The sequence below is a fragment of the Gymnoscopelus microlampas genome (genome assembly GCF_963454915.1).
Source record: "Gymnoscopelus microlampas genome assembly, chromosome: 5".
Lineage (NCBI taxonomy): Eukaryota > Metazoa > Chordata > Actinopteri > Myctophiformes > Myctophidae > Gymnoscopelus > Gymnoscopelus microlampas.
Genome location: NC_139942.1, coordinates 529,102 through 553,000, shown reverse-complemented (window position 1 = coordinate 553,000; position 23,899 = coordinate 529,102). Strand labels below are relative to the sequence as shown.

Genomic DNA, 23,899 nt, shown 5'->3' with positions numbered 1-23,899 from the left:
CTATCTCGAAACCTTGGCTCTCGTCCATCCATATGTCGAGCCTGTCACACGTAGGCCTACAGGCTTCACCAGCACTTTTACTGCCAAGGAGGTCATGTGAACATGGTCTCTGCCAATCCAGCAAGTTATGCTAATGTGTTGGCCGGTAATATAGACGGGTTTCCTGTTAGTAAACATGAGAGGAATATGACCGCGCAGAGGAGGGGGAAGCCTATGGGTGCGTTTGGAAATTACGCACCGGAGCACACTCGCCTATTAGTTTGTATTGGCCAGTGCGCTCACTGCCGCTCAGGGCTGTATTTTCGAACGCGCCTTTCACCCGGGCATGCGCAGATTGCGCATTCTGCTCTGTGATGACGTCGCGCGGAAATCCGTCTATACTGGCGCTGTATTGAAAACACGGCTATATACAGTGTATTGTGAGCTCCCTTCAGTGGTGGAAAGTAACTAAGTAAATGTACTTAAAGGCAGGGTAAGTGATTTTCTTTGGCTAAAATAAGTGTTAAATAGCTCTATATTCTGATAGTACTCATTGCTATAGAGTGTTTGTTCAGTAAAAGGAGTCTCCTTGTCTCTCCAGCTCTTTATAAAACAGAAAATGCATTTTCGTTTCAGTTTCAGTTTCATTTCCAATTTTATCCAATCAGGATAGAGAACTCAATCAGGATATAGATTAAACAAGTGAAATTGGAAGTGATGACACCAAGAAATGAAAATTGGAACTGGAACACTATAAAAATGAAGCTTAAAAATGGGTACTTTCTCCTGATTGGCTGAAATTTTGACACCTACCGGAAAATGTATTTTCTGTTTATTAAAGAGCTAGAGAGACGGGGAGACTCCTGTTACTGAAAAAACACTCTATAGCAATGATTACTATCAGAATATAGTGCTTTAACCTTTTAACAAAATACTTTTTGTTTTAACCAAAAAATATCACTTACCCTACCTTTAAGTACTGTACTTAAGTACAATTTTTAGTTACTTTTTACTTTACTAGAGTATTTCCAATTTGCAATACTTTTACTTCTACTCTACATCTCAGAGGCAAATATTGTACTTTTACTCCACCACAATTATTTGAAAACTTTAGTTACTAGTTACTTTTCAGATATAAATGACTATATTATAAAACATACATTAACCACTTAAGCCCTATTTTATACATACAGGTTATTTGAAAATAGCAGATCTACAAGCTCACAACGCGTCGTGATGCGACGCGTTGTGAGCTTGCAGATCTGCTATTTTCAAACATTACTACTTTTACTTTTGGTACTTTAAGTACATGCTGATGCCAATTCTTTTGTACTTTTACTCAAGTAACATTTTGAACACAGGCCTTTTACTTGTAACAGAGTATTTTTATATTGTGGTATTGCTACTTTTACTTAAGTAAAAATATCTGAGTACTTCCCAGAGGAAAAATCTGCTTCTCATTTTAATCTCAGATGCTTCTCTTGAGCAACCAGCTTTTATTTCTCATTTGAAGATCACTTAAAGATCACCTATGGATTTTATGGCTCCTAACTTGAATACTAGGATCCGTAAGCGAGACATAGTGGGAGACAGCGGTATATACATTAGAGCTGTATTTGAGAGATAGATGAGGAATAGACAAGATACATTAAGAGCTGTATTTGGGAGATAAATGAGACTTGGGCGAGATACATTAAAAGCTGTATTTGAGAGATACATGAGACATAGGCGAGATACATTAAGAGCTGTATTTGAGTGATAAATGAGGCATAGGTGAGATCTCCCTATTGGCTTTGTTAAGTCTCTTTAGCTTCTCATTGAGACATACATTAGCAATAATTGAGATTTAATTTCCCATTTCTCATTGAGGTATAAATGAGTGAACATGCTAATAAATATTTAAAAAACAGCATTAATTGTGGCAAAAACACATTTATTGAAGTATCCACAAACAGCAGGCAGCTTTAACATATATTTATATGTACAAAAACAAAAATGTATTGGCATCAATTTACATAAAAGTTGAAACTTAGGTATACTGGGAGTGGGGAGACTAAAACTAAGACGAAAAATGTTCTACCTTTTTCCACTGACAAACTAAATGGAAACTAAATAAAAGCTATGATGACTAAATATACTGACAATTTCGTCAACAAATAACTAGACTAAAATGTTAGGAAGGGACTAGTGGACAAGCGATCTAGTATATGTCATCTTACAATTAGTTGCATGCTGAAAATTGCAGATCTACAAGCTCACGTGTCGCGGTGCAACGTGTTGTGAGCTTGTAGAGCTATTTTCAGCAAGTGCAAAAACAGTCATTACGACGGCATCAAGGCCCGACAAAATACATTTTTAGTCGACTAAATCAACTGTAGATTTAGTCGACTAAAATCTTATGACATTTAGTTGACTAAAACTAGACTAACACTAAAACATTCCAGGTGACTAAACTAAGTGAAAACTATTCAAGAGACTAATGACTAAAACTAAAATCTGCTGCCAAAAACACTGGGGAGTACATAGTCCTTTGCAGCACGGCTTCGGCACTTGTTGGTCATGGCTTTCTTCAAGCCCTCTTCACTGAAACCATTGGTCCATGATGCCAGAGAGGAACACCGCAAGACGTAGTCTGCAGACAGAGAAGATGACATGACACAAGTCAGTCAACATGGGTTTCCCCCGGTTAAATATATACATTTTAAAGACTATATGACTCTACAGACTGAGCACAGCATAGCCACAGACGAGGCCAACCTGGTTCAGAGTGTACTGTACGTCCCACCAGCGCAACATGTTGGAACATGCATTTTTTTTACTGCACAAAGGCAGCCAAATTGCCCAATGATAATGTATTGGTGACATCATAAATTGAGAATATAATTTACAAAACCAAGATTTGTCAAGGATCAAGAATATTTATATGTCCCAAGCTGGGCCTTTCACAGCAGATAATAAACGCCCTAAAACACAATACAGTAAGACAGACATGTGTATATTGTCACAAGATACCCCCAACAATCTTTTTAGCCCCCTTAAAAGGAGAATTCCATGCTAGAATGCTTTCTTACCTTTCTTTGTAGTTGTTACGTCCCCACCAAAGAGGTCCAGGTGTTTATTTTGTGCAAAAACTCCTTATTGCCTATTTCCCCTACCGTAGGCCCTCAATGAATTGCATTGAATGGAATGGGAATTGAATGGGGCTATGGGGTGTTGTGCTAATTCGCTTATTTCCATCGAAATAAGTAGTAAAGTGTGCCGCTTGGGATATTATTTACATTATGGAAAGAGGATATATACAAAAATAATAATAATTTTGAGCAAAAGAAATAAGCGAATTAGCACAACACCCCATAGCCCCATTCAATGCAATTCATTTAGGGCTCATGGTAGGGGAAATAAGGCCAATAAGGAGCTTTTGCACAAAATAACACCTGGACCTCTTTGGTGTGTACTTAACAACTACAAAGAAAGGTAAGAAAGCCTTTTAGTATGGAATTCTCCTTTAAGGGCATTTTTCTGTCTAATACCTAGATTATCATACCAGCAAATAGCAGCAAAGTATATGACATTCATATCATTGATTTGTTTACCTGAAACCTGGCTAACTTCCTTAAACAGAAAAGGCACTGCTGGCCTTTCTTGCAAACAATTTCAGTATTGGAATCGAATTTCAGACGATTGTCGATTATGGTCCCAAGATATCTATAAGTGGTTACCAACTCCACTGACTGGCCATCTATAACACTACTCTGAGGAACTAGTGGTGTGACAAATACTTACTGAACAGTGCATCCCTCTTCGCCTCATCCAGTTTGTTCTTCCCCTCTGGGATGACACCATGCTTTCCGCATATGACGGCATTGCGGCACTCCTCATGGGTGAAGAACACCTCGAACAACGCGTGGAATAGCCTCTTGCAGTCCTTCCTGGCACGCTGGTGTATGGCTGCCAGCTGCACAGAGGAAATCAACTGTCCACAGCCTGTGAATAGAGAGCGAGCAATTAACCAACTGCATTTTAAGACATCAGTTTTGCACTTGTAAGGCTCAGCTACATTGACCCCTTTCTGCGCTCAGTGCACCATGAAAACAGACAACTGTGACCTTCTGAAAACTTCACTATCTAGTTGCAGCTCACAACACGGATCACTCGCTACCAAGAACGTCAGGTTCAGTGTGAAATGTATGGCAAACGTAAACATCCATACCTGGATATAGCTCCTGCTGCCCGAGACTGGACACTCCAGACTCTAGGTCACCAGGGTGATAAAGCCCTTCAGTGCGTCTAGTTGCTCAGAGCCTAGAACAAAGACAAAAAAATCTGAGTCTACTGAGTGTATTTGTAAAACAATAAGATTGAGTACTGTTCTATATAGCTCTACAGTATATTCTGATAGCAGTCATTGATGAGTATTTGTTCAGTAGCAGGGGTCGATCTCCCCTGCTCTTCAGTAAACAGAAAATGTAGGGATATTTTGGGATACCAAAGTTTTCCAGTCATGTCAGAGAACTCACAAAAGAGGTACAGGATAAAGTAAAGTTTCTAGTGAGACAAAGACATTAGCAGACAACTGAAAACTGCAACATTACAGGCAATAAAACTTACTGATACTGGAGAGCACAGTGGTTATCCTCCTCAACTGGAGCTGGAGCTTCTCCACCTCAAACCGACAAGAGTCGCAAGGCTGCCACCCTTGACCCTCTGGTATGCTCTGGTCCGATGGATTTGGTTGACCTGGAAAGATTGAAAGCACGTCAAAAACTGTAAAGAAAAGTAAAAAAAAAAAAAGTAGAATGCAAAACTCATCTATGAATCCTGAATTTGAAGGACAACAGTGCCAAGTCTGCTGACACTTAGCTGAGGAACCACACCTTCTACTGGAGCATCACTGGACGGAGATGGAGGTTGCAGTACACTGGGTGTTTCTTGGTTCCACTGATCCAAGTCCATATATGTAGCTGCATACGGCTGTGCAGAAAAGAGAAAAGGCCCTTAATTGTACTTGGTCAAAAATCATCAAAACTATAGGCTACTATACAAGCTCATAGCGCAGCACCGAGTGCTGTGCTCCGAGCTTGTAGGTCTAAATGGGTTAAGAAAGACATACCTCATCAACAGGTCGGCAGGCCTGTGTAGAAGAGGCTGGAGGGTATGGCTGTAGATCGGGGTAAAAGGTATCACAAGGTTGCAGAGACATAGAAAAGTAACCTTAGTTTGTAGTCTGTCAAAGATCTTTAAAAAATAGCTATGCCTTTATGCAATGCATTGTGGATTTTAGATAGACCAATCAAAAGCAATGTGGAATGTAATACAAGTCACAAATAAATTCAATCTAAAGAAAACATACCTCTTCAACAGGTCGACAGGCCTGTGTAGAGGCCGGAGGGCATGGCTGTAGACCATAGTTAAATGGGTCATAAGGCTGAGAGACAGAAAAATGACATTAGTTTGTAGTCTGTCAAAGATCAGTACAAATACATTTACTAAATGAAGTTGTGTTCAATGGAGTGTTGTGTTCATCACATAACATTCACCACAGTATAAATACACCCGAGATCAGTTGACTCAAATGAATTCCCCCCTCCTCCCCAACAAACCTTCTCATCCACAGCTTTGCCCTGCGATACTGTTAAATTTGAGCAGAAGGTGTGGTCTCTTACTACTAGTGAACCCAACACTTACAGTATATCTGAAATGTTACAAAGTTACAACTTAAATGTAGACATTAAATGTATTGAAAACATTTTACCGTGTCAAGAGCTGGGCAGAGGGCCTGGGGAAAGACCGGTGTGGCCCAAGGGCTAGCCCCACTTGAAAACGGATCATAAAGCTGGAGACATAGCAAAATAACATTAGCGGTAGTTTGTAGTCTGTCAAATTGAAAATCTACAGCCAATTGTAGATTAACTAACCAACACTTACGACATTTTTATCTTTAACCCATTTTGTACGGGACTCCTTTTGGTGTTTTAAGCATTATGTTATACTTTAGCTATTGAAAAATAGCAGATCTACAATTTCATAGCCCGGCACTTTTTGAAAAAACGTGAAAATGTAGTGCAAATCTTTGGATATTTTTTTTCAGAGCGTTTTTAACTGAAATCTTTGCTTCAGGGGGGTCCCTGGAACAACATATTTTCAGATGGTGGTCGGCGGCCAATTACATATAATCTTGGGGGTCCTTGACATAAAAATGTTTGAGAATGACTGACATAGAAACAGGGTTTTTTCAGAAAACTGTCAGGATTTAGAAGACATTTGTAGAATCGTTCCCAGGTCTAAATGGGTTAAGTAAAGACCTTACATAGTATTGAAAAGAACATTGTACCGTGTCAGGAATCTGTGGACAGAAGCCCTGGGTGTGATGGCCTTAGGGCTTGCTAGCTGTGGTGCAGACCATTGAGCAGAAGGCTGGAGAGACATGAAATCTAACATTAGAAAAAAATATCTGAAAATAAACCAAAACAAAAAAAGAGAAAAAGGGCGTGGAACCAAAACTCTTGAGGCATAAAACTCACACGGCAAACAAGTCCGTTAAGGAGATGTCAAAAGTCCATTCAGGCAGGATGTCTAAACCAGCAGGCATCCACCGGGGTGAGGAACTCATGGTTGGAAATCAGTGACATGACAATCTGGAAGGGCACAAAAAAGAACAATATAAGTATTGAAAGCTGATTATGAGGTGTAGGTGGGAAGACAAGCAGAGAAGGTCAGGTATCTACAGGGCTGAGAATTGGGGACAGTTGTCATGTGATACAGGTGATGAGGAAAGGTGTGTGGACAGTTAGAAGATGGCAGGTCTGGGGAGGTGAGGGGCAATCCAGAAACTGCCCTGTGATCCTTTCTTCTTACATTAGTTGACTTTCCCTTTTCTGAACAACACCTAATAGGTAAAGTCCTTTTGCACACCTACTTACAAAGGACATGCAGTTACACAGGAGATGACAGCCAACGTAGAGAAGAAAATAAGTGGTCCTGCACACCATATTCAATTACTTAAGATTTATTTGCTTAACTACCTAATGAAGGTCAGCTAATCGAAACGTTCTTACAAATAGATAAATAAAATGTAACTTAAGACAGTGTTCTGACCACTTCTTTACTTCTGAACAACTCCTAAAATCAGAGCCTGAGATAGAGATCTAAAAAAAACTAATTAAGTAATAAAACTCTACTAAAATATGACCATGACAATGTCATTCATATAGTGGGGAAGAGAATGGTCCAAATGTTTTGCACATAACTTACACTCAAAGCCAATCGAAGTCCATCAATTGCTTCAGGAGGGAGGAGACAGGAGGACAAACCCACTTTTCTGGCTGAGCAGCTTTGTTGTTTGGTGCCACCGCCAAATTGCGCCAATGGGTTGATCCCAACGAAACATCTGAAATCACAAAACACATATGGAAAAGGTGCACTCACAGCTGTTCTACAAGAGAGCACATCTTTTGAGTTACACATGATGGTTCTACTTCAAGCAGAAAGTTACCTTTGAATGAATTCCAGTGTGTAACAGGCGTGCTCCTCCTGGTACACCAAAGTTGTAATAACTGGAAAACTGCCATTCCAGCCAGGAAGTTGATCTGTGGAGCCACAACGACCGACCTCAATGCTCAGCATCCATTGTGTAGCTGTGAGAACTTCACCTAAAGATAATTTGACATATATGGTTTGCATGTTAACAGTGTTTGTCTGTTGCTTTCCACATAACAATAGACTGTTAAACTAAAACATGACCTCCATATAGTCTCCGTATTTGCAATGCTTTAAAACAGATTAGAAAAAAACAGTAAAAAGTGTGCAGACTAAACTCAGTGTTAATTTAACTGTCTTAAGCAGGGGTCTTCAACAGGGGGTCCGGGACCCCTAGGGGGTCCTCAGAATAACTACAAGGGGTCAGAATTACTACAGGGGGTCCACCAAATCTTTGTGTGATATGATTATGTTAATTTAACTGTCTTAAGCAGGGGTCTTCAACAGGGGGTCCGGGACCCCTAGGGGGTCCTCAGAATTACTACAGGGGGTCCGCCAAATCTTTGTGTGATATGATTATTTATTTTACCTTAACCAATTGAACCTTAGCATCCCTTTTGTGAGGAGAACTTTAGCCAAAAATAGCAGATCTACAAGCTCACAACGCCTCACGCTGCAAGCTTGTAGATCAGCTATTTTTGGCAAAGAGGGAAAAAGAGCAGACCAAGTAAACAAAAAAAGTTGAATCTGAAACACAATTTTATACAATATAGAGGGGGTCCCTGCCTCATCTCTCTCTCAGCTAGGGGGTCCATGGCCTGAAAACGTTGAAGACCCCTGGTCTTAAGGATCCATTCATTCCATTGGTACATTTGTACTCTCTTTCCCTAAATTAAATGATTTTACTTTGTACTGTAGGTTCAAAACAAAATTCATAGATGTAATAATAATAATAATAATAATAATAATAATGAATTACAGTCAAAACAAATGAGGCCAACATTAGCTCTCACTGATGTGGTCTGATTTATACCTGAAATAAACAATGACATCATGCACCACATGGAAATTAATATGCTAATAATGCCATGTCTAAGACTGTGTTGCACGCCCCAAAAAAACTGATTTGAAAGCTCACAATGCGTCGCTGTGAGCTTGTAGATCAGTGATGTTTGGGCATGCGTGAGTCTGTATAACCCCCTGTATTATGACAGTCATGACGAAACTTCAACCTGGTGTTTGCACGTTCTCCATGTAATGCCCTACATCTACATTAACGTTCAGATTTCAAATATAAAGTGCTTACCCCATGGCCACGGATGTTACAATCCACTTCGGGTCGGTGTAAGTACCCGTATATTCCGGATTGTTAAAAAAAAAAGCATTTTAATCCGATCGGTGGCCATTTTGTCATAGAGTTATAATGTAACAGAGTGCAGTACTCCTCCCAACCGATAGGGTCAAGTAGTTGAAAGCGTACAGAAATACGGAGAAAATGGCCATCGATCGAATTAAAATGCTTTTTATTGAACAATACAGACGATACGGGTATTGCCGAGTGCCCGAGTAGACTTGTAACATCCGTGACCATAGATTGAGCACTTTATATTTAAAATCTGAACGTTTATGCAGATGTACAGGTTGTAAATGGAGAAAGTGCAAAAAACTGGTTGAAGTTCGGCCGTGACGCTCGTGATGGACGAGCGTCGTGTGATCCATAGCTAATACACGACAAATGCACGACGTTTACGATACTAACAAGTTGGATAACACACTTTAATTCCATAAAGTAATTCATCTTACCTGTTATCTAGTAGAGTAGAAGCACGGAAGCAACTGGTTTGTAAATAAATGTTCTCTTAGCCGACGGTTAGTTTCTCTGGCTGAACCCGACCGGCCGGTTCAAAACTGATAAGCTCCGCCTTGAACAGCTGCGTGACGTAATGACGTAATGTCGCACTGTAGGTCTGGTCAGGTTCTCAACCTGTGGATCGGGACCCCCAGGGGATCCCCACCTGATTGGGGGGGATCTGTAGGTGGCAGTGACAGTGAAGTGACAATTTAAGTAACCCTTTTAATACCTAAAAAAAAAAAAAAATACTGCATCAAAAGTAATCAACAAACTATATTAAAAAAATGGTCGAAGGAAAAAAAGAAAATAGCTGATCTGCAATAAGAAGTTATAGATTTTTGAAATAGTTCAAAGTTAAGCTTTTCTCACATTTTTCAAAAATATTTTTTTTAAATTAAAAAACATGTTTTCAGACTCAAAAGAGGACGCTGAATCAAATAGGCTAGGTCTCGATTTTGTATGACCCTTATAAAGTGGTTTAAACAAGCGTTAAAATTTCATAAACTTGGAAGCTTTTTTCACAAACATATTATTATTATTATTATTTTATTTTGACCCTTCCACCCTCTTATTTAGATCATTTTGAGTCGAATGGTAGGTTACACAATAGTCTAGTATTGTTTAATAGGGAAGTTATAGATTTTTGAAATAGTTCAAAGTTTATCTTTTCTCACATTTTTTAAAAATATTTTATTTTTAAATTTAAAAACACTTTTTCTGACTCAGAAAAGGACGCTGAATTGAATGGAATAGGTCTCGATTTTCTAGGACCTTGGGAAATACAAAAGCTCACCAAAAAGATTGGACGTTGACTTTTGTCACAAAAGTTAGCACAAAATCTGGAACTAATCGCTCCAGATATTTTTTTTAAATCTAAAACTTCTCTCCATCCATATTGAGAGTAAGCCGGATATTTTGGCACCAGCCCTGATTTTTTTTGACACTGATAAAGCTCAAAGTTCAGCGAAAAGACTGCAAAGGTCAACTCTTGCTAAAAGAAGAAAGAAATTATATTTTTCTTCGAGACTCTGGTTTTAGACAAATATGATGACACTGATTCCAAATATTTACGTTTTATTTTTCTCGGAAAACAGGAAGTGCCTCAAAAGGCCACTTCCTGGTTGGTTTTAGGGTGTTCCAGGCCCGTGATTTCCCCGATATATTTTTTTCCTAAATCTACACGTAAAATAATGCCAAAAGTCGAGATGATCAAACACTGATATCAAATCATGATTTAATTATCCTTTAATTGGCTATGGTTACGGCTTCGCTATCTTGCTCAATATCTCGAATACGATAAGGACTTAGGGTCCACTTTTTGGATATGTTGTAGAACTGGCTGAGACGCACGCATGGATGTCTTGTTTGTCCCGTTACGGCACTTTTTTTTTTTGACTTTGTCCTTTGGTATGGTCTTAAGGTTTAAGACTCTATGAGCCTTCCAAAAGTATAGAAGGTCAACTTAGGAGTGTCGTACCGTGACAAACAAGACGTGTGCGCCTTAGCGAGTTGTACAACATATCCAAAAGGCAGATTCTAAAGATGTATGGTTATTGAGATATATCACTTTATTGCACGTATTAACTTGACATTGGACCCTAGCCAATTCTCTCGTAGAAGCGCTGCTGCGCTGAAAATAGCAGATCTACAAGCTCACAACGCGTTGCGATGCGACCTGTTGTGAGCTTGTAGATCTGCTATTTTCAAATAGCCAATGCAGCCATACAGATCTGCAAGCTTAACCGAATGACTGTTAAAGAAGTTTGTTTAAATTAGTTTATAAAATGATATATTTTCACAGCGATTATTTATTAGTGTAGATATACATTTATGAGTGGATTATGTGTCCAGATGCCTCTCAGTCAAACAATGCTTGCTCCGCAGGTCTAGGATGGAATAAACGGGTGCAGCCAACGTCAACAACTGGTCTCGACCAGACGTGAGATTTCAGCCTACCGTAGGATAAAGCCCACGTCAGGATATATTGATAAATGCCGAAAGGTGCGGTGATCTCGCCGTACGCCCATTATTTGGGCTGCACCGCGTTGATAAATGAGGGCCAAGGTGTGGGCCAACATGCATGCTGTTCAGTTTGTCTTTCAGAAGGGGGGGGGGGCTGTATGGTGTTAAAGGCGCTTCGAAAATCAAAAAATAATATCCTCACAGCACCACTTTCCTTGTCCAGGTATGTACTGTAGTCGAAGCTATTGAGGTCAGAATTAAAATCCCTGTATAAGGTTGCAGGTACCCCAACTTTAAGCTGGTTCCCTAGGCCTAGTAGAGCCTAGGGAAGTTGAATCGCATTCATTTTAATTGTTTATGATACTAGTCACCTATTTCTTGGATTATGAACGTTGTCCCAAACGTTCATAATCTATCACGTGGTTTCCCAGTTTTTGTTGCCAGACCCAGGGGGTCGGCCTACATGAGGCTTTGTCCGTCCCCCTTTCGTCCATACATGGGCATAACTCGGTCCCTTTCGTCCTTACATGGGCATAACACGGTCTGTCCCCCTTTCGTCCATACATGGGCGTAAAAGTCTGTCCCCCTTTCGTCCATACATGGGCATAAAAGGGAATTTATTCTGGGTCTGGCAGAACCAGGTCTCCTGGTCTTGTTGTATTTGTATTTCATAGTAAGTCCCAGAAATAATGAATTAATTCCTTATTGGTGTCAAATGAGATATCCTGAAGGCTTTAACAAATTGTTAATAATAACTGAAATTAAATCACTGATACTGGACATTTTGTCTTGTGGAAAAAGGAGAAATGTCCAATTACATTGGACTTTTTTAGATTTGAACATAAATGGTAAATGGTGCATTTATATAGCGCCTTTATCAAAGGCACTTTACATAGATTGTGCATCAATTCACCCATTCACACACCGATGGCGGCGGAAACCATGCAATGCACCAACCAGCACATCAGGAGCAATATACTGTAGAGGTTCAGTGAAACCGGGTTTGAACTGGCAACCTTGTGGTTACCATCCAGCCACAGTGAGCCACTCTACCCCTGAGCCACTGCCACCCATAAATATGAATAAATATGCTTATAATGACTTAACTATTATATAATTGATATGTGCTAATTGGATCACCAAAATGATTTGTCTATGATGAATAATAAATTAAGGAGTCTTTTGAGTCATTTCTAGTGGTCAGACTTTGGTAGACTTTTGATATGTTATGAATAATTAAGGTCTGGTGCCTATCTGAGTCTTATGGGATTTGATCGATCTCAGTATTAAAGAGCTCTAAATGAGATTATGTTGAGCTCTCACTCTGAGCTATATTTGAGAAGCAACAATTCTGCTATACTGAGCAACATTTAAGCCATTTTTGATATCTCCTGTATAGCTCAACAGAGCTCCATCTGAGACATACTGAGTCTATTTCTCAGGAGAAAACAATGAGAAACATACATATGAGATGCAACAATGCTGCTACATTGAGCAACATTTAAGCCATTTTTGAGATATCCTGTATGGCTCATCAGAGGTTCCATCTGAGACATACTGAGTTTATTTCTCAGGAGAAAACGATGAGAAACAGGAGCCATAAGCTGAAATCTCCTTTTTGCCTCACATTTATCTCATTTATGGCTTAAGAAACAAATGAGCCAGAGATGAGAGCTCAAACTTGGATTATGCTTTCCTCTGGGTTCTTCCACCACTGGTTCCCTTTGTGTTTCAGGGAGAGAAGGGAGCAAGTGGAGAGCCAGGAGCAGACGGACCGACGGGAGGGTTGGTGAGTTGTACGATGTATTTTCTTTCCTTTGATCATGGTGGGATGTGCTGGAGATACAAGAGTACAATCTTTGTTTTTATATGATGAACCAGCTGCAAGGTTCTGTGAAGCCAGTAAGGAAGTAGTGAAAACGCTGCAGTTCTCATTAATGGCCTGCAGGGTGGCGCTAGTTCCACTCTTGCTGGTTGCAGAAAACAATCCCGCCAGTGCAGTTTCAAGTCTTCTTTCATGATATCCATTTGTGTAAATCAGGGGTCTTCAACGTTTTCAGGCCAAGGACCCCCTAGCTGAGAGAGAGATGAAGCAGGGACCCCCTCTATATTGTAAAAAGAAATATTTCAGATAAACTTTTGCTGCTCTCTTTTCCCTCTACATCTATAACTCTTGCCAATAGCCGTGTGAGCTTGTAGATCTGCTATATTTTTGGCTTAACTTCTCCTCAGAAAAGGGATGCTAGGGCCTAGACCGTGGCGTCGCGGTCTAGGCACCCTGGTTGCAAATCCTTAATAGCAGTGTGCCGCGGGTTCGCGTCCCGTTCCCGTCGGCCTTTCCTGCATGTCTTCCCCCCATCTCTCTCCCCATTCTTCCTGTCAGACTACTTTCCCTGTCCCTCTCCAATAAAAACAATAAAAAAATACCAAAACACAAATCTTTTAAAAAAAAAAGAAAAGGGATGCTAGGGTTCAAGTGGTTAATGTAAAAAATCATATCACACGAAGATTTGGCGGACCCCCTGTAGTAACTCTGAGGACCCCCTAGGGGTCCCGGACCCCTGGTGTAAATGATGCTCCCGTTAATTAAAGAAGGGCGAGGTTTTATTGGTTCTACTGAATGAAGACCCACCCTCGCTCCCCTTCCCGCCCAATAGCATTAGTTGTGTCCATATATGTAAGCCTTGGGTCAATTGACGAGTATACTCGCCAATGGCAGTCAATGAGTTAATACTTTCTTTTCATAACTATCACTGCGCCAAAAGTAATCAACAAACCATACCAATTAATGTTTAGCTGCTACACTTACAGTATCAATGTAAAAATACCTCCACACACACATACATTGGGGCTGCTTCATCTCTCTCTCAGCTAAGGGGTCCTTGGCCTGAAAAACGTTGATGTAAATGAACCTCAGTCCACGGCGCAATGTTTTTCAGGCCAAGAACCCCTTAGTTGAGAGAGAGATTGTATTTTGTTTATTTGTTTACACATTTTTTTTCTATTGATATGTTGAATTCATGTTAATGTGTATTTTTACATTCGTTAAACATGGCTGCTTGGCTTGTAGATCGGCCATTTTTGGCGAATGTTCCCTCCATAATAGGGATGCTAGGTAATTGTTTTAATCAAAAAGTAATGTTCCTTTCACGCAAAGATTTGGTGGCCCCCCTGTAGTAACTCTGAGGACCCCCTAGTGGTCCCAGACCCCCTGTTGAAGACCCCTGGTAGACATAATACATGTTGAGCTTCCTGTCTCTCTAAACTCTCCTATGCAAATAAAGCAACACGTGCCAAAAATAATCATTACCCACTTCTATCGTCCAAACAGTATGGAAAACATTCCAAATGCAGCCGTTTAAACCCATTACACTCTTTAGGCACACACATACTGGCCTTTAAATAAACATTTGACATCCTCTTTTACATTCAGCTATTTACAGCAGGTACAGGTACTGTATAGTGTGCTTTAGCTGAGCTACTGGCATTTACTATAGCAATGGTTCTTATAGTGGGGCCCGGGGACCCCGGGGCCCCGGGGCCCCGGACCGTAACAAGTAACGTTCCCAACACTGATTAGAACTAACCCTAAACCTCACACTAACCTAACGTTAGTCGGACTATTGGGATGTCGGACTGTTGGGATGTCGGACTGTTGGGATGTCGGACTATTGGGATGTCGGACTATTGGGATGTCGGAATTATGGGAGGTTGGAATTATGGGGTGGTGATACCAACAGTTGTGTAAAGTAACTAAGTACATTTACTCAAGTACTGTACTGTAATTTTGAGGTACTTTTACTTTACTGAGTATTTCCAATTGCCTATACTTTTGCTTTTACTCCACTACATCTCAGAGGCAAATATTGTACTTTTACTCCACTACAATTATTTGAAAGTTTGAAGTTACTAGTTACTTTGCAGATATACATGCTTACATTATAAGACATACATTAACCACTTTAGCCCTATTTTATACCTAGGCTATTCTACCGATCTACAATCTCACAACGCATCGCGACGCGTTGTGAGCTTGCAGATTGGCTATTTCAAATATTTTAGTACTTTTACTTTCGGTACTTTAAGTACATTTTGATACTTTTGTACTTTTACTCAAGCAAATTTTGAATTCTGGACTTTTAGTTGTAACAGAGCACTTCTACATTGCAGTAGTGACACTTTTACTTAAGTCAAATATTCGAGTACTTTTTCCACCACTGGATACCAATAATAAATAACTTAAGGTTAGTTCCATTGATCCAAGCCGGAACGCAATCGATTGATTGATCATTGAAATAAACATGCTCTGAAAATACACGCATGTGAAATTTTTCACATGCGTGTATATTCATATTCATATTCATATTCATACAGGAAATCTCTCTCTGTGAACGCTATTTGTCCTCATAAATAAAGATTTTGTCCACAAACAAGTTGGCACGAGCTCTCTCTCTCGCACACACACACACACACACACACACACACACACACACACACACACACACACACACACACACACACACACACACACACACACACACACACACAGTGTGGTCAGTGGTGTGTTTAAGGTCAGGGAGGGTGTTGTTTTGGGGGCGGTGGGTGGGTGGTCAGTCGGGTGTTTGGTCTCATTCTGTATTTAGATCCTCTGTCGGTTCTGAGTTCAAAGCCTTCACCTCATTCTGATTGGTCCTTCCCTGCAGGTCCTGTCATCAGGATGCTATAGGAATTCATAGTTGTATTGAGAAAAATAATAACTGGGATTTCGCAAATCGACTCATTTGACTCACTCTGTGTCTCAGAGGAGGGCTGTGGACATCACAGTTCAGAAACCTGCCTACCAGTCACATCATCGGTAGGCAGGTTTCAAACTTTGTGTTTTTTATTTCATTAATGCAAGAACAATGGCTTCTATTTCAGCATGCTAACTTTCCAGGAAGGGAAAGGCTAGTTTCTATTAGCTTTGAATCCCCATCGATGATAGGCAGGTTTCTGAACTGTCCACAGCCCACCAATGAGACTCGGGGTGAGTAGAGGGAAAAGGTATTTTCAAAAAAACATTTTGAAAACGTGTGAATTGGGACATTCTGCATAATGGGAACTTTTACTTTTGTTACTTAAAGTATATTGATACTTTGAGGCATTGATACTTTTACTTAAGTAAAAACATGTCATCCTCGTTAGTATAGTGGTGAGTATCCTCGCCTGTCACGCGAGGGCGAGACGTGGATAGTCGTCATTCACTGACAGCCAATAGAATCGCATTAGGTTTTCCAAATGCAAAGGCCCTGTAGTATCAATGTCCAGTCAACAGGAGGCAGCATACCGCGGTAGGGCCACTTTGAGGCCAGCACACATCAAAACAGTATACTTGGCCACCAGACGGTGGTAGCACTGCACTGTAATGACAGATCAATAAAGCTTTGCTATAGTAAACCGTTACTATCAGCTCCTGCGGGAGACCGGGGTTCAATTCCCCGATGGGGAGCCACATTGTAACGCCCGAGTCCTACACTTGAGTGCTACTGAGTGTAGTGTCAAGAGGCCAATGCTTTTGGCACTATACTCAGTAGCACCCAAGTATAGGACTCGGGCGTTACAATGGTCAAGAATAGGGCTAAGCATACTCCAAAAACTGCTATCTTTTCATTTTGATATCCACCAACCTGCAATTTAAAGCCCCTATCAACTCAGGTATTCCCATCAATGTAATCAAATAAAGTTATCAGAACTAAATGCCTTTAATAAAGATGCAACCTAAAGGATAGCATCTTGGAACTAACTTTTTTAAACATGGTAATTTGAAGAGCAAAAGGTTCATGGCTACATTTAAAGATGCTTGAGCAACTACAACATAAGTTCATAAGTTTTCAAAAAAATCAGGGCAACAGTAACACAAGGACATTTTTCTTGAGGAGCGCATCTTTTAAATACAGCCAGCCAAGAGATGATCTTGAATCTTCTTCCACACCTGGTAAAAGACAAACGTAGACAAACGTCAGAGTGGTCGGTGAATGAAAGAAGTGTTTATTGTAGCGTTAATGACTCATACAGCGTAGTGTTGGAGAGTGTTTACCTTAACACCAGACTGTGTGGGACTCTGGTTCTCAAACTTTTCAGACCGTGACCCCCCCAAAAAATGATCCTATTTGAACTGACGACCCCCCACCCCCTAGCCTGGTAAACCATCCCGGTGGCGTGCATTCACATTATCATGAATGTCTTCTGGAAAGCGGTCTGGCCCCATGAAGCGCTGGGTGGGTGTTTTTACACAAACCAAAAATCACACCCAGTGTGAAGTGAGTGCGTGGTGCCTTCGATGAGTTCATTTCATTAAGCTATTATATTAGCCTAAGACTGCTTTAAAATAACTTTATGATGGCAGAAACATCTTTTAAGGATTTTTACTCGTCTTAAGTATTTTTACTTAATGTATTTACTTTTAAATATTTTTACTCACTGAAGTATTTTTTAAGTATTAAAGTACTTTTACTCAAATTGTAGATGGGTCATTTTAGTGTGTGTGTGTGTGTGTGTGTGTGTGTGTGTGTGTGTGTGTGTGTGTGTGTGTGTGTGTGCGTGTGCGTGTGCGTGTGTGTGTGTGTCTTTAAGTGGCGCATGAGTTGCACTTAGTCAGGTTCACTATGTGTTCTTGTTCAAAATTTGTGGAGATTAGCAAAACAATACTTTATTTTTATCTTCAGAACATGGGGAATCCAAAAATCTATGTTTGCATTTGCACAGACACCTGCATGTCCGCCATATTGGACGTTCAAAATGGCCACCATAAAATACATAATTTGTGATATCTTGGCTTCTAAACAACATAGAAAGTGAATTAAATATACTAATCCAATGTTTTCTGGGTCAAGGATTGTGCACAGGGACTTGCAGTAGCGCCACATAGGGGATGGCCAGTGAAATTCAGGTTTACTATGTTAAAAAATATATTTTCGTTAAAAAGTTTGGATTAGAAAAATATACACTTTTGGAATCTTCAGAGCATGAGGAATCCAAAAATCCTTGTTTGCATTTGCACAGATACCTGCATGGCCCACCATATTGTTCAATATGGACGACCTAAAATATATAGCCTAATTTGTGCTATCTTGGATTCTAGACAACCAACCTTAGTTAATATGTTTCCAGGTCAAGGAGTCCAATAAAGACCTCAATGTAGTTATTATATAAAAGCAAGAAAACAAATGTAAATGGAAAATATAGTCTTTATATTTGTGTAATATCAACACATCATTGACTTTATTACCCCACAGGTTTACAGATGTAAAGAAATGGGTGAAAAACTCCATTGTTTCTGTTGTTTTCAAAGAGAAGAAAAGAAAAGAAGAGGGCGGGGAGAGCAAGGAGAACAATCTATCAGTAATAGAAAACATGTCAAGGATATACAAATGGCATAAACCAACAGATACAGTATGTACATGAGATTACACATTAACTTGCAAAAACAGTATTGACAAGTTATAAGATTGAACTATATACAATAATATCATCTATCATTCTTTTACGGCCCTTCATCACTGTTAGGAGGGTCATTTTCAGCATTACAGTCTGCGTCGTTTTCGCAGTCACTTCCAAACAAAGTTCTGTGCAAGTTGTGTCTCCTGCATGAACATCTCTGGGTTGTACAATGGGTTTTGCACTGACATCTGACCAACTCTACAATGGCCTGTGGTGCAGGAGGAACCTTTGTGGTAGTAGGTAGTATCTCACCATGGCTCCATGTTTGAGTGGGTCAAAAAGACTCTGCCACGTCACAGTGGCTTGGCACCACACCCTACTTTGATCATGCACACGTTCAATGTTCTCCTCAAGGGCACCAACGGTAGGACGCAACTTGCTGCTTTATGCCAGATGTTTGCAAAACAGATACCACCTTAGGTCAGGAATGTTTGTTATATGGATGCCCCTTGCGCAGTACATCATACAAAGTTGGCCAATGCATCATTCACCTCCTGTGTTAGGTCGCCTTCCTCTGTTAGTTTCTGTTAGTGGTCAGATGTCAGTGCAAAACCCATTGGACAACCCAGAGAAGGTCATGCAGGGGACACAACTTTGTTTGCACAGAACTTTGTTTGTGTGGAAGTGACTGCGAAAACGACACAGACTGTCTGTAATGCTGAAAATGACACCCCAGACAGTGATGACGAGCTGTAAAAGAATATTCCTGAATGATAGATCTAGTAGATATTGTATGTATATAGTTCAATCGTTCATACTGTTTTTGCACCTTAATGTCTAATATCATACCTGCTGCTAATGTAGACCTACCAAAGTGTCACCACCTTGCACCTTGTGGCTTTTTTCCCCCTAATTTTTATCGCCCGATTCTGTAACCCCTTTTTCACCCGGTGCCAATTAGCTAAGTGATCCTGGGCACTACACTCCCCCCACCAGCCTAGGGAGGCCAAGGCCGAGCTCATGCCTCCTTCAATGCATGAGAGCCAACTGACCTTCTTGTCACCTGACAGGGGGGAGTTTCCCTGGTTGGACGTAGCGTGTGGAAGGAACACGTTATTCCAACCAGTTCCCTTCCCCTCCATCAGGCGCCCCGGCTGACCAGGGGGAGGAAGTATAGTGACCAGGATTACTACATGTTTTTGTGAGGGTATTAACTACCCTAGGAGACACGGGAGAACTTGCAAACTCCACACAGAGTAGGCCCTTTCGCCTTATGTCTAACCTCATGTACATACTGTATCTGTTGGTTTACGCCACTTGTATATCCTTGACATGTGTTCTATTACTGTTAGATCTCCTTGCTCTCCCTGACCCCCCCCCCCTCTTCTTTTCTTTTCTTCTCTTTGAAAACAACAGAAACAAAGGGTTTTTCCACCCATTTCTTTACACCTGTAAACCTGTAAAGTCAATGATGTGTTGATACTACACAACTATAAACACTATGTTTTACATTTACATTTGTTTTCTTGCTTTTCTATAATCCTGAGAACTACATTGAGGTCTGTATTGGACTCCTTGACCTGGAAAATATATTTAATTAAGGTTGGTTGTCTAGAATCCAACGTAGCACAAATTAGACTATATATTTTATGTGGTCCATATTGAACATGCAATATGGCGGCCATGCAGGTATATGTGCAAATGCAAACAAGGATTTTTGGATTCCCCATGCTCGGAAGATTCCAAAAGTGTTATAGTTTTGCTAATCAAAAATTCGTAACAAAAGTATATTTTCTAACATAGTCAACCTGCATTTCCATGGCCATCCCCTAGGGGGCGCTGCTGCAAGTCCCTGTGCACTATCCTTTAGGTCTCTATTGGATTCCTTGGCCCAGAAAACATAGGATTAGCATATTTAATTAACTGTCTATGTCGTCTAGAAGCCAAGGTAGCACAAATTATATATTTTATGGCGGCCATTTTGAACGTCCAATATGGCGGACATGCAGGTGTCTCTGCAAATGCAAACATAGATTTTTGGATTCCCCATGTTCTGAAGATAAAAAAAATGTATAGTTTTGCTAATCTCCACAAATTTTCAACGAAAGTATATTGTTTTACATAGTGAACCTGACTAACTCCTGTTTGTGTTTAATTAGTGTTTAATTAGTGTAACTGGTTGCATCTTTGTGTTGCAATCAGCTGCAGCTGTTGAGGCCGTGCTCAAACATACACCCGGACGGACACCCGGACAGACAGACATACACCCACGGTCAAATGTAGGAGTAGTTGGCACCACTCAAAAAGTGGAGGAGCCAATCAGTGTCTACTTTTACTCCACTACAATTATTTGAACACTTGTTCTAGTTACTAGTTACTTTGTAGATTTGGATTATTATTTCAAAACATACATTAACCACTTCGGCCCTGTATACATTTCAGCTATTTTTGAAGATTTGTATACATTTGAAAACTTGAATGTCTCCATAATGAGTACTTTTACTTTTGGTATTTTGTTTTTTAAAGATATTTTTGGGGGCTTTTATGCCTTTATTTGGACAGGACAGTAGGCTGACAGGAAATGGGGAGAGAAATGGGGGGGGGACATACAGCAAAGGTCGTCGGGAACGGGAGTCGAACCCGTCATGCTGGATTACCAGCTTGTGTGGTATGCGCCTGGACCGCTAGGCCAGCGGACACCCCACTTTCAGTACTTTAAGTACATTTTGATGCCTATACTTTAGATTTTTGTTACCTCTCCATTATTGTTTAACTCTATGCTATTCCCGCGACCGGGTTGGTTTACCAGCCTATACCTCCACCCTAACAAGCACTTGGAATAGGCCCTATGCACAGCAGCCATATTGTAAGACATTCACAGGTGTTATCAATGATACTAATGAAGGCTCTGTTCCATTCTGGTCAAACAGAGTCAGGGTGCTGATATTGTGCATGTTTGCTCACTGGAAACACTCTGTTACACCAGTGGGTCTAAAGTTGGAGTCCAGGGTCATGGGCTTCCAAATGACCCCTTACTGGTGTGTAACTCTGAGAGTGTACAAATGGAACCAAATGGACCTTACGGGTCCATTTGGTTCCATTTGTACACTCTCAGAGTTATGGGGGTCATGGAAACCACTGTGTAAATGGAACAGAGCCTTCATTAGTATCATTGGTAACCCCTGTGAAGGAAGTGATAATATGGCTGCTGTACATAGAGCCTATTGTAGGAGTTGAGGCATTACATTTAGTTTCACTCGGCTCCACAGACTAATATTGTGAAAATAGTAGATCTGCTATTTTCAAAATGTGTGCCTCTTTCTTGGTAATATTTGACAATGTGGCCAACGTTTGACCATTTTTATAGTATAGTTTGTTGATAACTTTTGGTCTTCTTTATTACTTTGTTATTGTTTGTCTACAAAATGAACACTGCTTATAGGGGACACAAAGTAGAATCACAATAGAAATGATCTGCAATCAATACCCTAACAGAAGCTAAAATCCATAACTGTTTTTTTTGGTCAATCTTTCATTTTAACCAATCCATATGATAGATTATGTTAAGACAACATAACTGTGTTGGTCTTCCTTCTCTTCTACTGACACATTTAGAATATGTGGTCAAGTACGACACCTACTGGTGGACAAGTGTTACTGCACGACAGATAGCAATCAGATAGCAATGTATCTTGTAGCTGAAGGATTTGATAGGCTCTATGCACAGCAGCCATATTGGAAAGAAATTGGGCCTCTTCTTCCTTCACAGGTGTTACCAATGATACTAATGAAGGCTCTGTTCCATTCTGGTCAGGGTGCTGATAACGTGCATGTTGGCTCACTAGAAACACTCCATAATGGCCCCTTATGGTGGGTGTGTAACAAACAAATGTACACTTGTACACTCAGAGTTATGGGGGTCCTTGAAAATAAGACACCCACTATGCCACACTAAATGGAACTGAGCCTTAATTAGTATCATTGGTAACACCTGTGAAGGAAGTAAGGAAGGGGCCCAATTCATTCCCAATATGGCTGCTGTGTATAGAGCCTATTAGTGGTCGTGTGATGGGGTCTGGGTTAAAATCCCTGGTAGGCAGAGGTGGACATGTACTCATACTCATACTACAATTATTTGAAAATCTTGAATTAGTTACTTCTTAGATTCTCATTATTATATAACACCTCTATTAACCACTTCAGCCCTATATACTTCGGCTATTTGAAAATAGCAGATCTACAAGCTGACAACGTGTCGCGAAGCAACACGTTGTGAACTAGTAGATCTGCTATTTTCAAAAAGAAAACTGAAATGGGACATTCTACGCAATGAATATTTGTATTACTTTTACATTTTGATGGCAATACTTTTGTACTTTTACTCAAGTACATTTTGAATACAGGACTTTTACTTGTAACAGAGTATTTCTACGTTGTGGCATTGATACCTTTACTTCAGTAAACCACTGCTGGTAGGACATGCAAGATGCAGTTTGCACCTTTAAGTGTCAGTAAACCCTTCATGTGGATCACAGGTCTTCAATATTTTTCAGCCCAAGGACCCCTTAGCTGAGAGAGAGATGAATCAGGGATCCCCACTACATGTTGTATAACATTGTGTTCACATTATTTCATATAGCTTCATAGACTTGTTTGACAGCATGTTTTTAATATGTTGGATTCATGTTCATGTGTATTTTCAGACATTTAACCACTTAAACCGTCAATACTTTGTAAACTTGACCTTTCACTCTGTACTTTCCCTCTTTTTTCCCTCTACACCTCTACAAACCTCTTTGACAAAACACTTGCGAGGCGTTGTGAGCTTGTAGATCGGCTACGTTTGGATAAAGTTCTCCTCAGAATAGAATGCTAGGGTTAAGTGGTTAATATAAAAAAATATATATATTGTATATCTAATCACAAAGGTTTGGCAGCCCCCCTTTAGTAACTCTGAAGACCTCCAATTTTCTCTTTCAGGGATTGAGAGGTTTGCCTGGACCAATGGGACTCGTAGGACCTCAGGTACAATATTACTATATGAACACTATCGTGACTGTATACAGTATCCAGGCCCCAACCTTTACCCCAGGGGTATTCATCTAGATTAGACAGGGGTACAAAATTGTTAAATGAATTGAGGTTAACTGGTTTAACCAGTAACTGTTAAGAAATGTGTAACCAGTTAATACCAACGGTTAAATGAGATAA

The 23,899-nt window shown here is 40.2% G+C and overlaps 2 protein-coding genes across 4 annotated transcripts in view; one reads left to right on the top strand and one right to left on the bottom strand.

Moving 5' to 3' along the window:
- Nucleotides 1-23,899, top strand: part of LOC311045995 (uncharacterized protein) — a 119,951-nt gene that overhangs the window by 75,627 nt on the left and 20,425 nt on the right. The window contains exon 21 of the mRNA XM_084058065.1: nt 13,005-13,058. Within this exon, the coding sequence (XP_083914191.1) occupies nt 13,005-13,058 (54 nt within the window). The remainder of the gene's footprint in view (nt 1-13,004; nt 13,059-23,899) is intronic.
- LOC311046123 (uncharacterized protein) lies at nt 1,892-9,372 on the bottom strand. Of its 3 annotated transcripts, XM_084058267.1 has the most exons (13): nt 9,259-9,372; nt 7,472-7,628; nt 7,231-7,366; nt 6,501-6,614; nt 6,311-6,393; nt 5,732-5,812; nt 5,330-5,404; nt 5,090-5,137; nt 4,854-4,950; nt 4,588-4,716; nt 4,190-4,281; nt 3,763-3,963; nt 1,892-2,611 (listed from the first exon to the last, which is right to left on the bottom strand). In XM_084058267.1, the coding sequence occupies exons 9-11, from the start codon at nt 4,930-4,932 to the stop codon at nt 4,232-4,234; spliced, it is 258 nt and encodes an 85-aa protein (XP_083914393.1). In that variant the 5' UTR covers nt 4,933-4,950; nt 5,090-5,137; nt 5,330-5,404; nt 5,732-5,812; nt 6,311-6,393; nt 6,501-6,614; nt 7,231-7,366; nt 7,472-7,628; nt 9,259-9,372; the 3' UTR covers nt 1,892-2,611; nt 3,763-3,963; nt 4,190-4,231. The 3 variants fall into 3 exon arrangements, with proteins under 3 accessions (XP_083914393.1, XP_083914392.1, XP_083914391.1); XM_084058266.1 differs by lacking the exons at nt 5,732-5,812; nt 6,311-6,393; XM_084058265.1 differs by lacking the exons at nt 6,311-6,393; nt 6,501-6,614; nt 7,231-7,366; nt 7,472-7,628; nt 9,259-9,372 and having other exon boundaries at nt 5,732-6,304.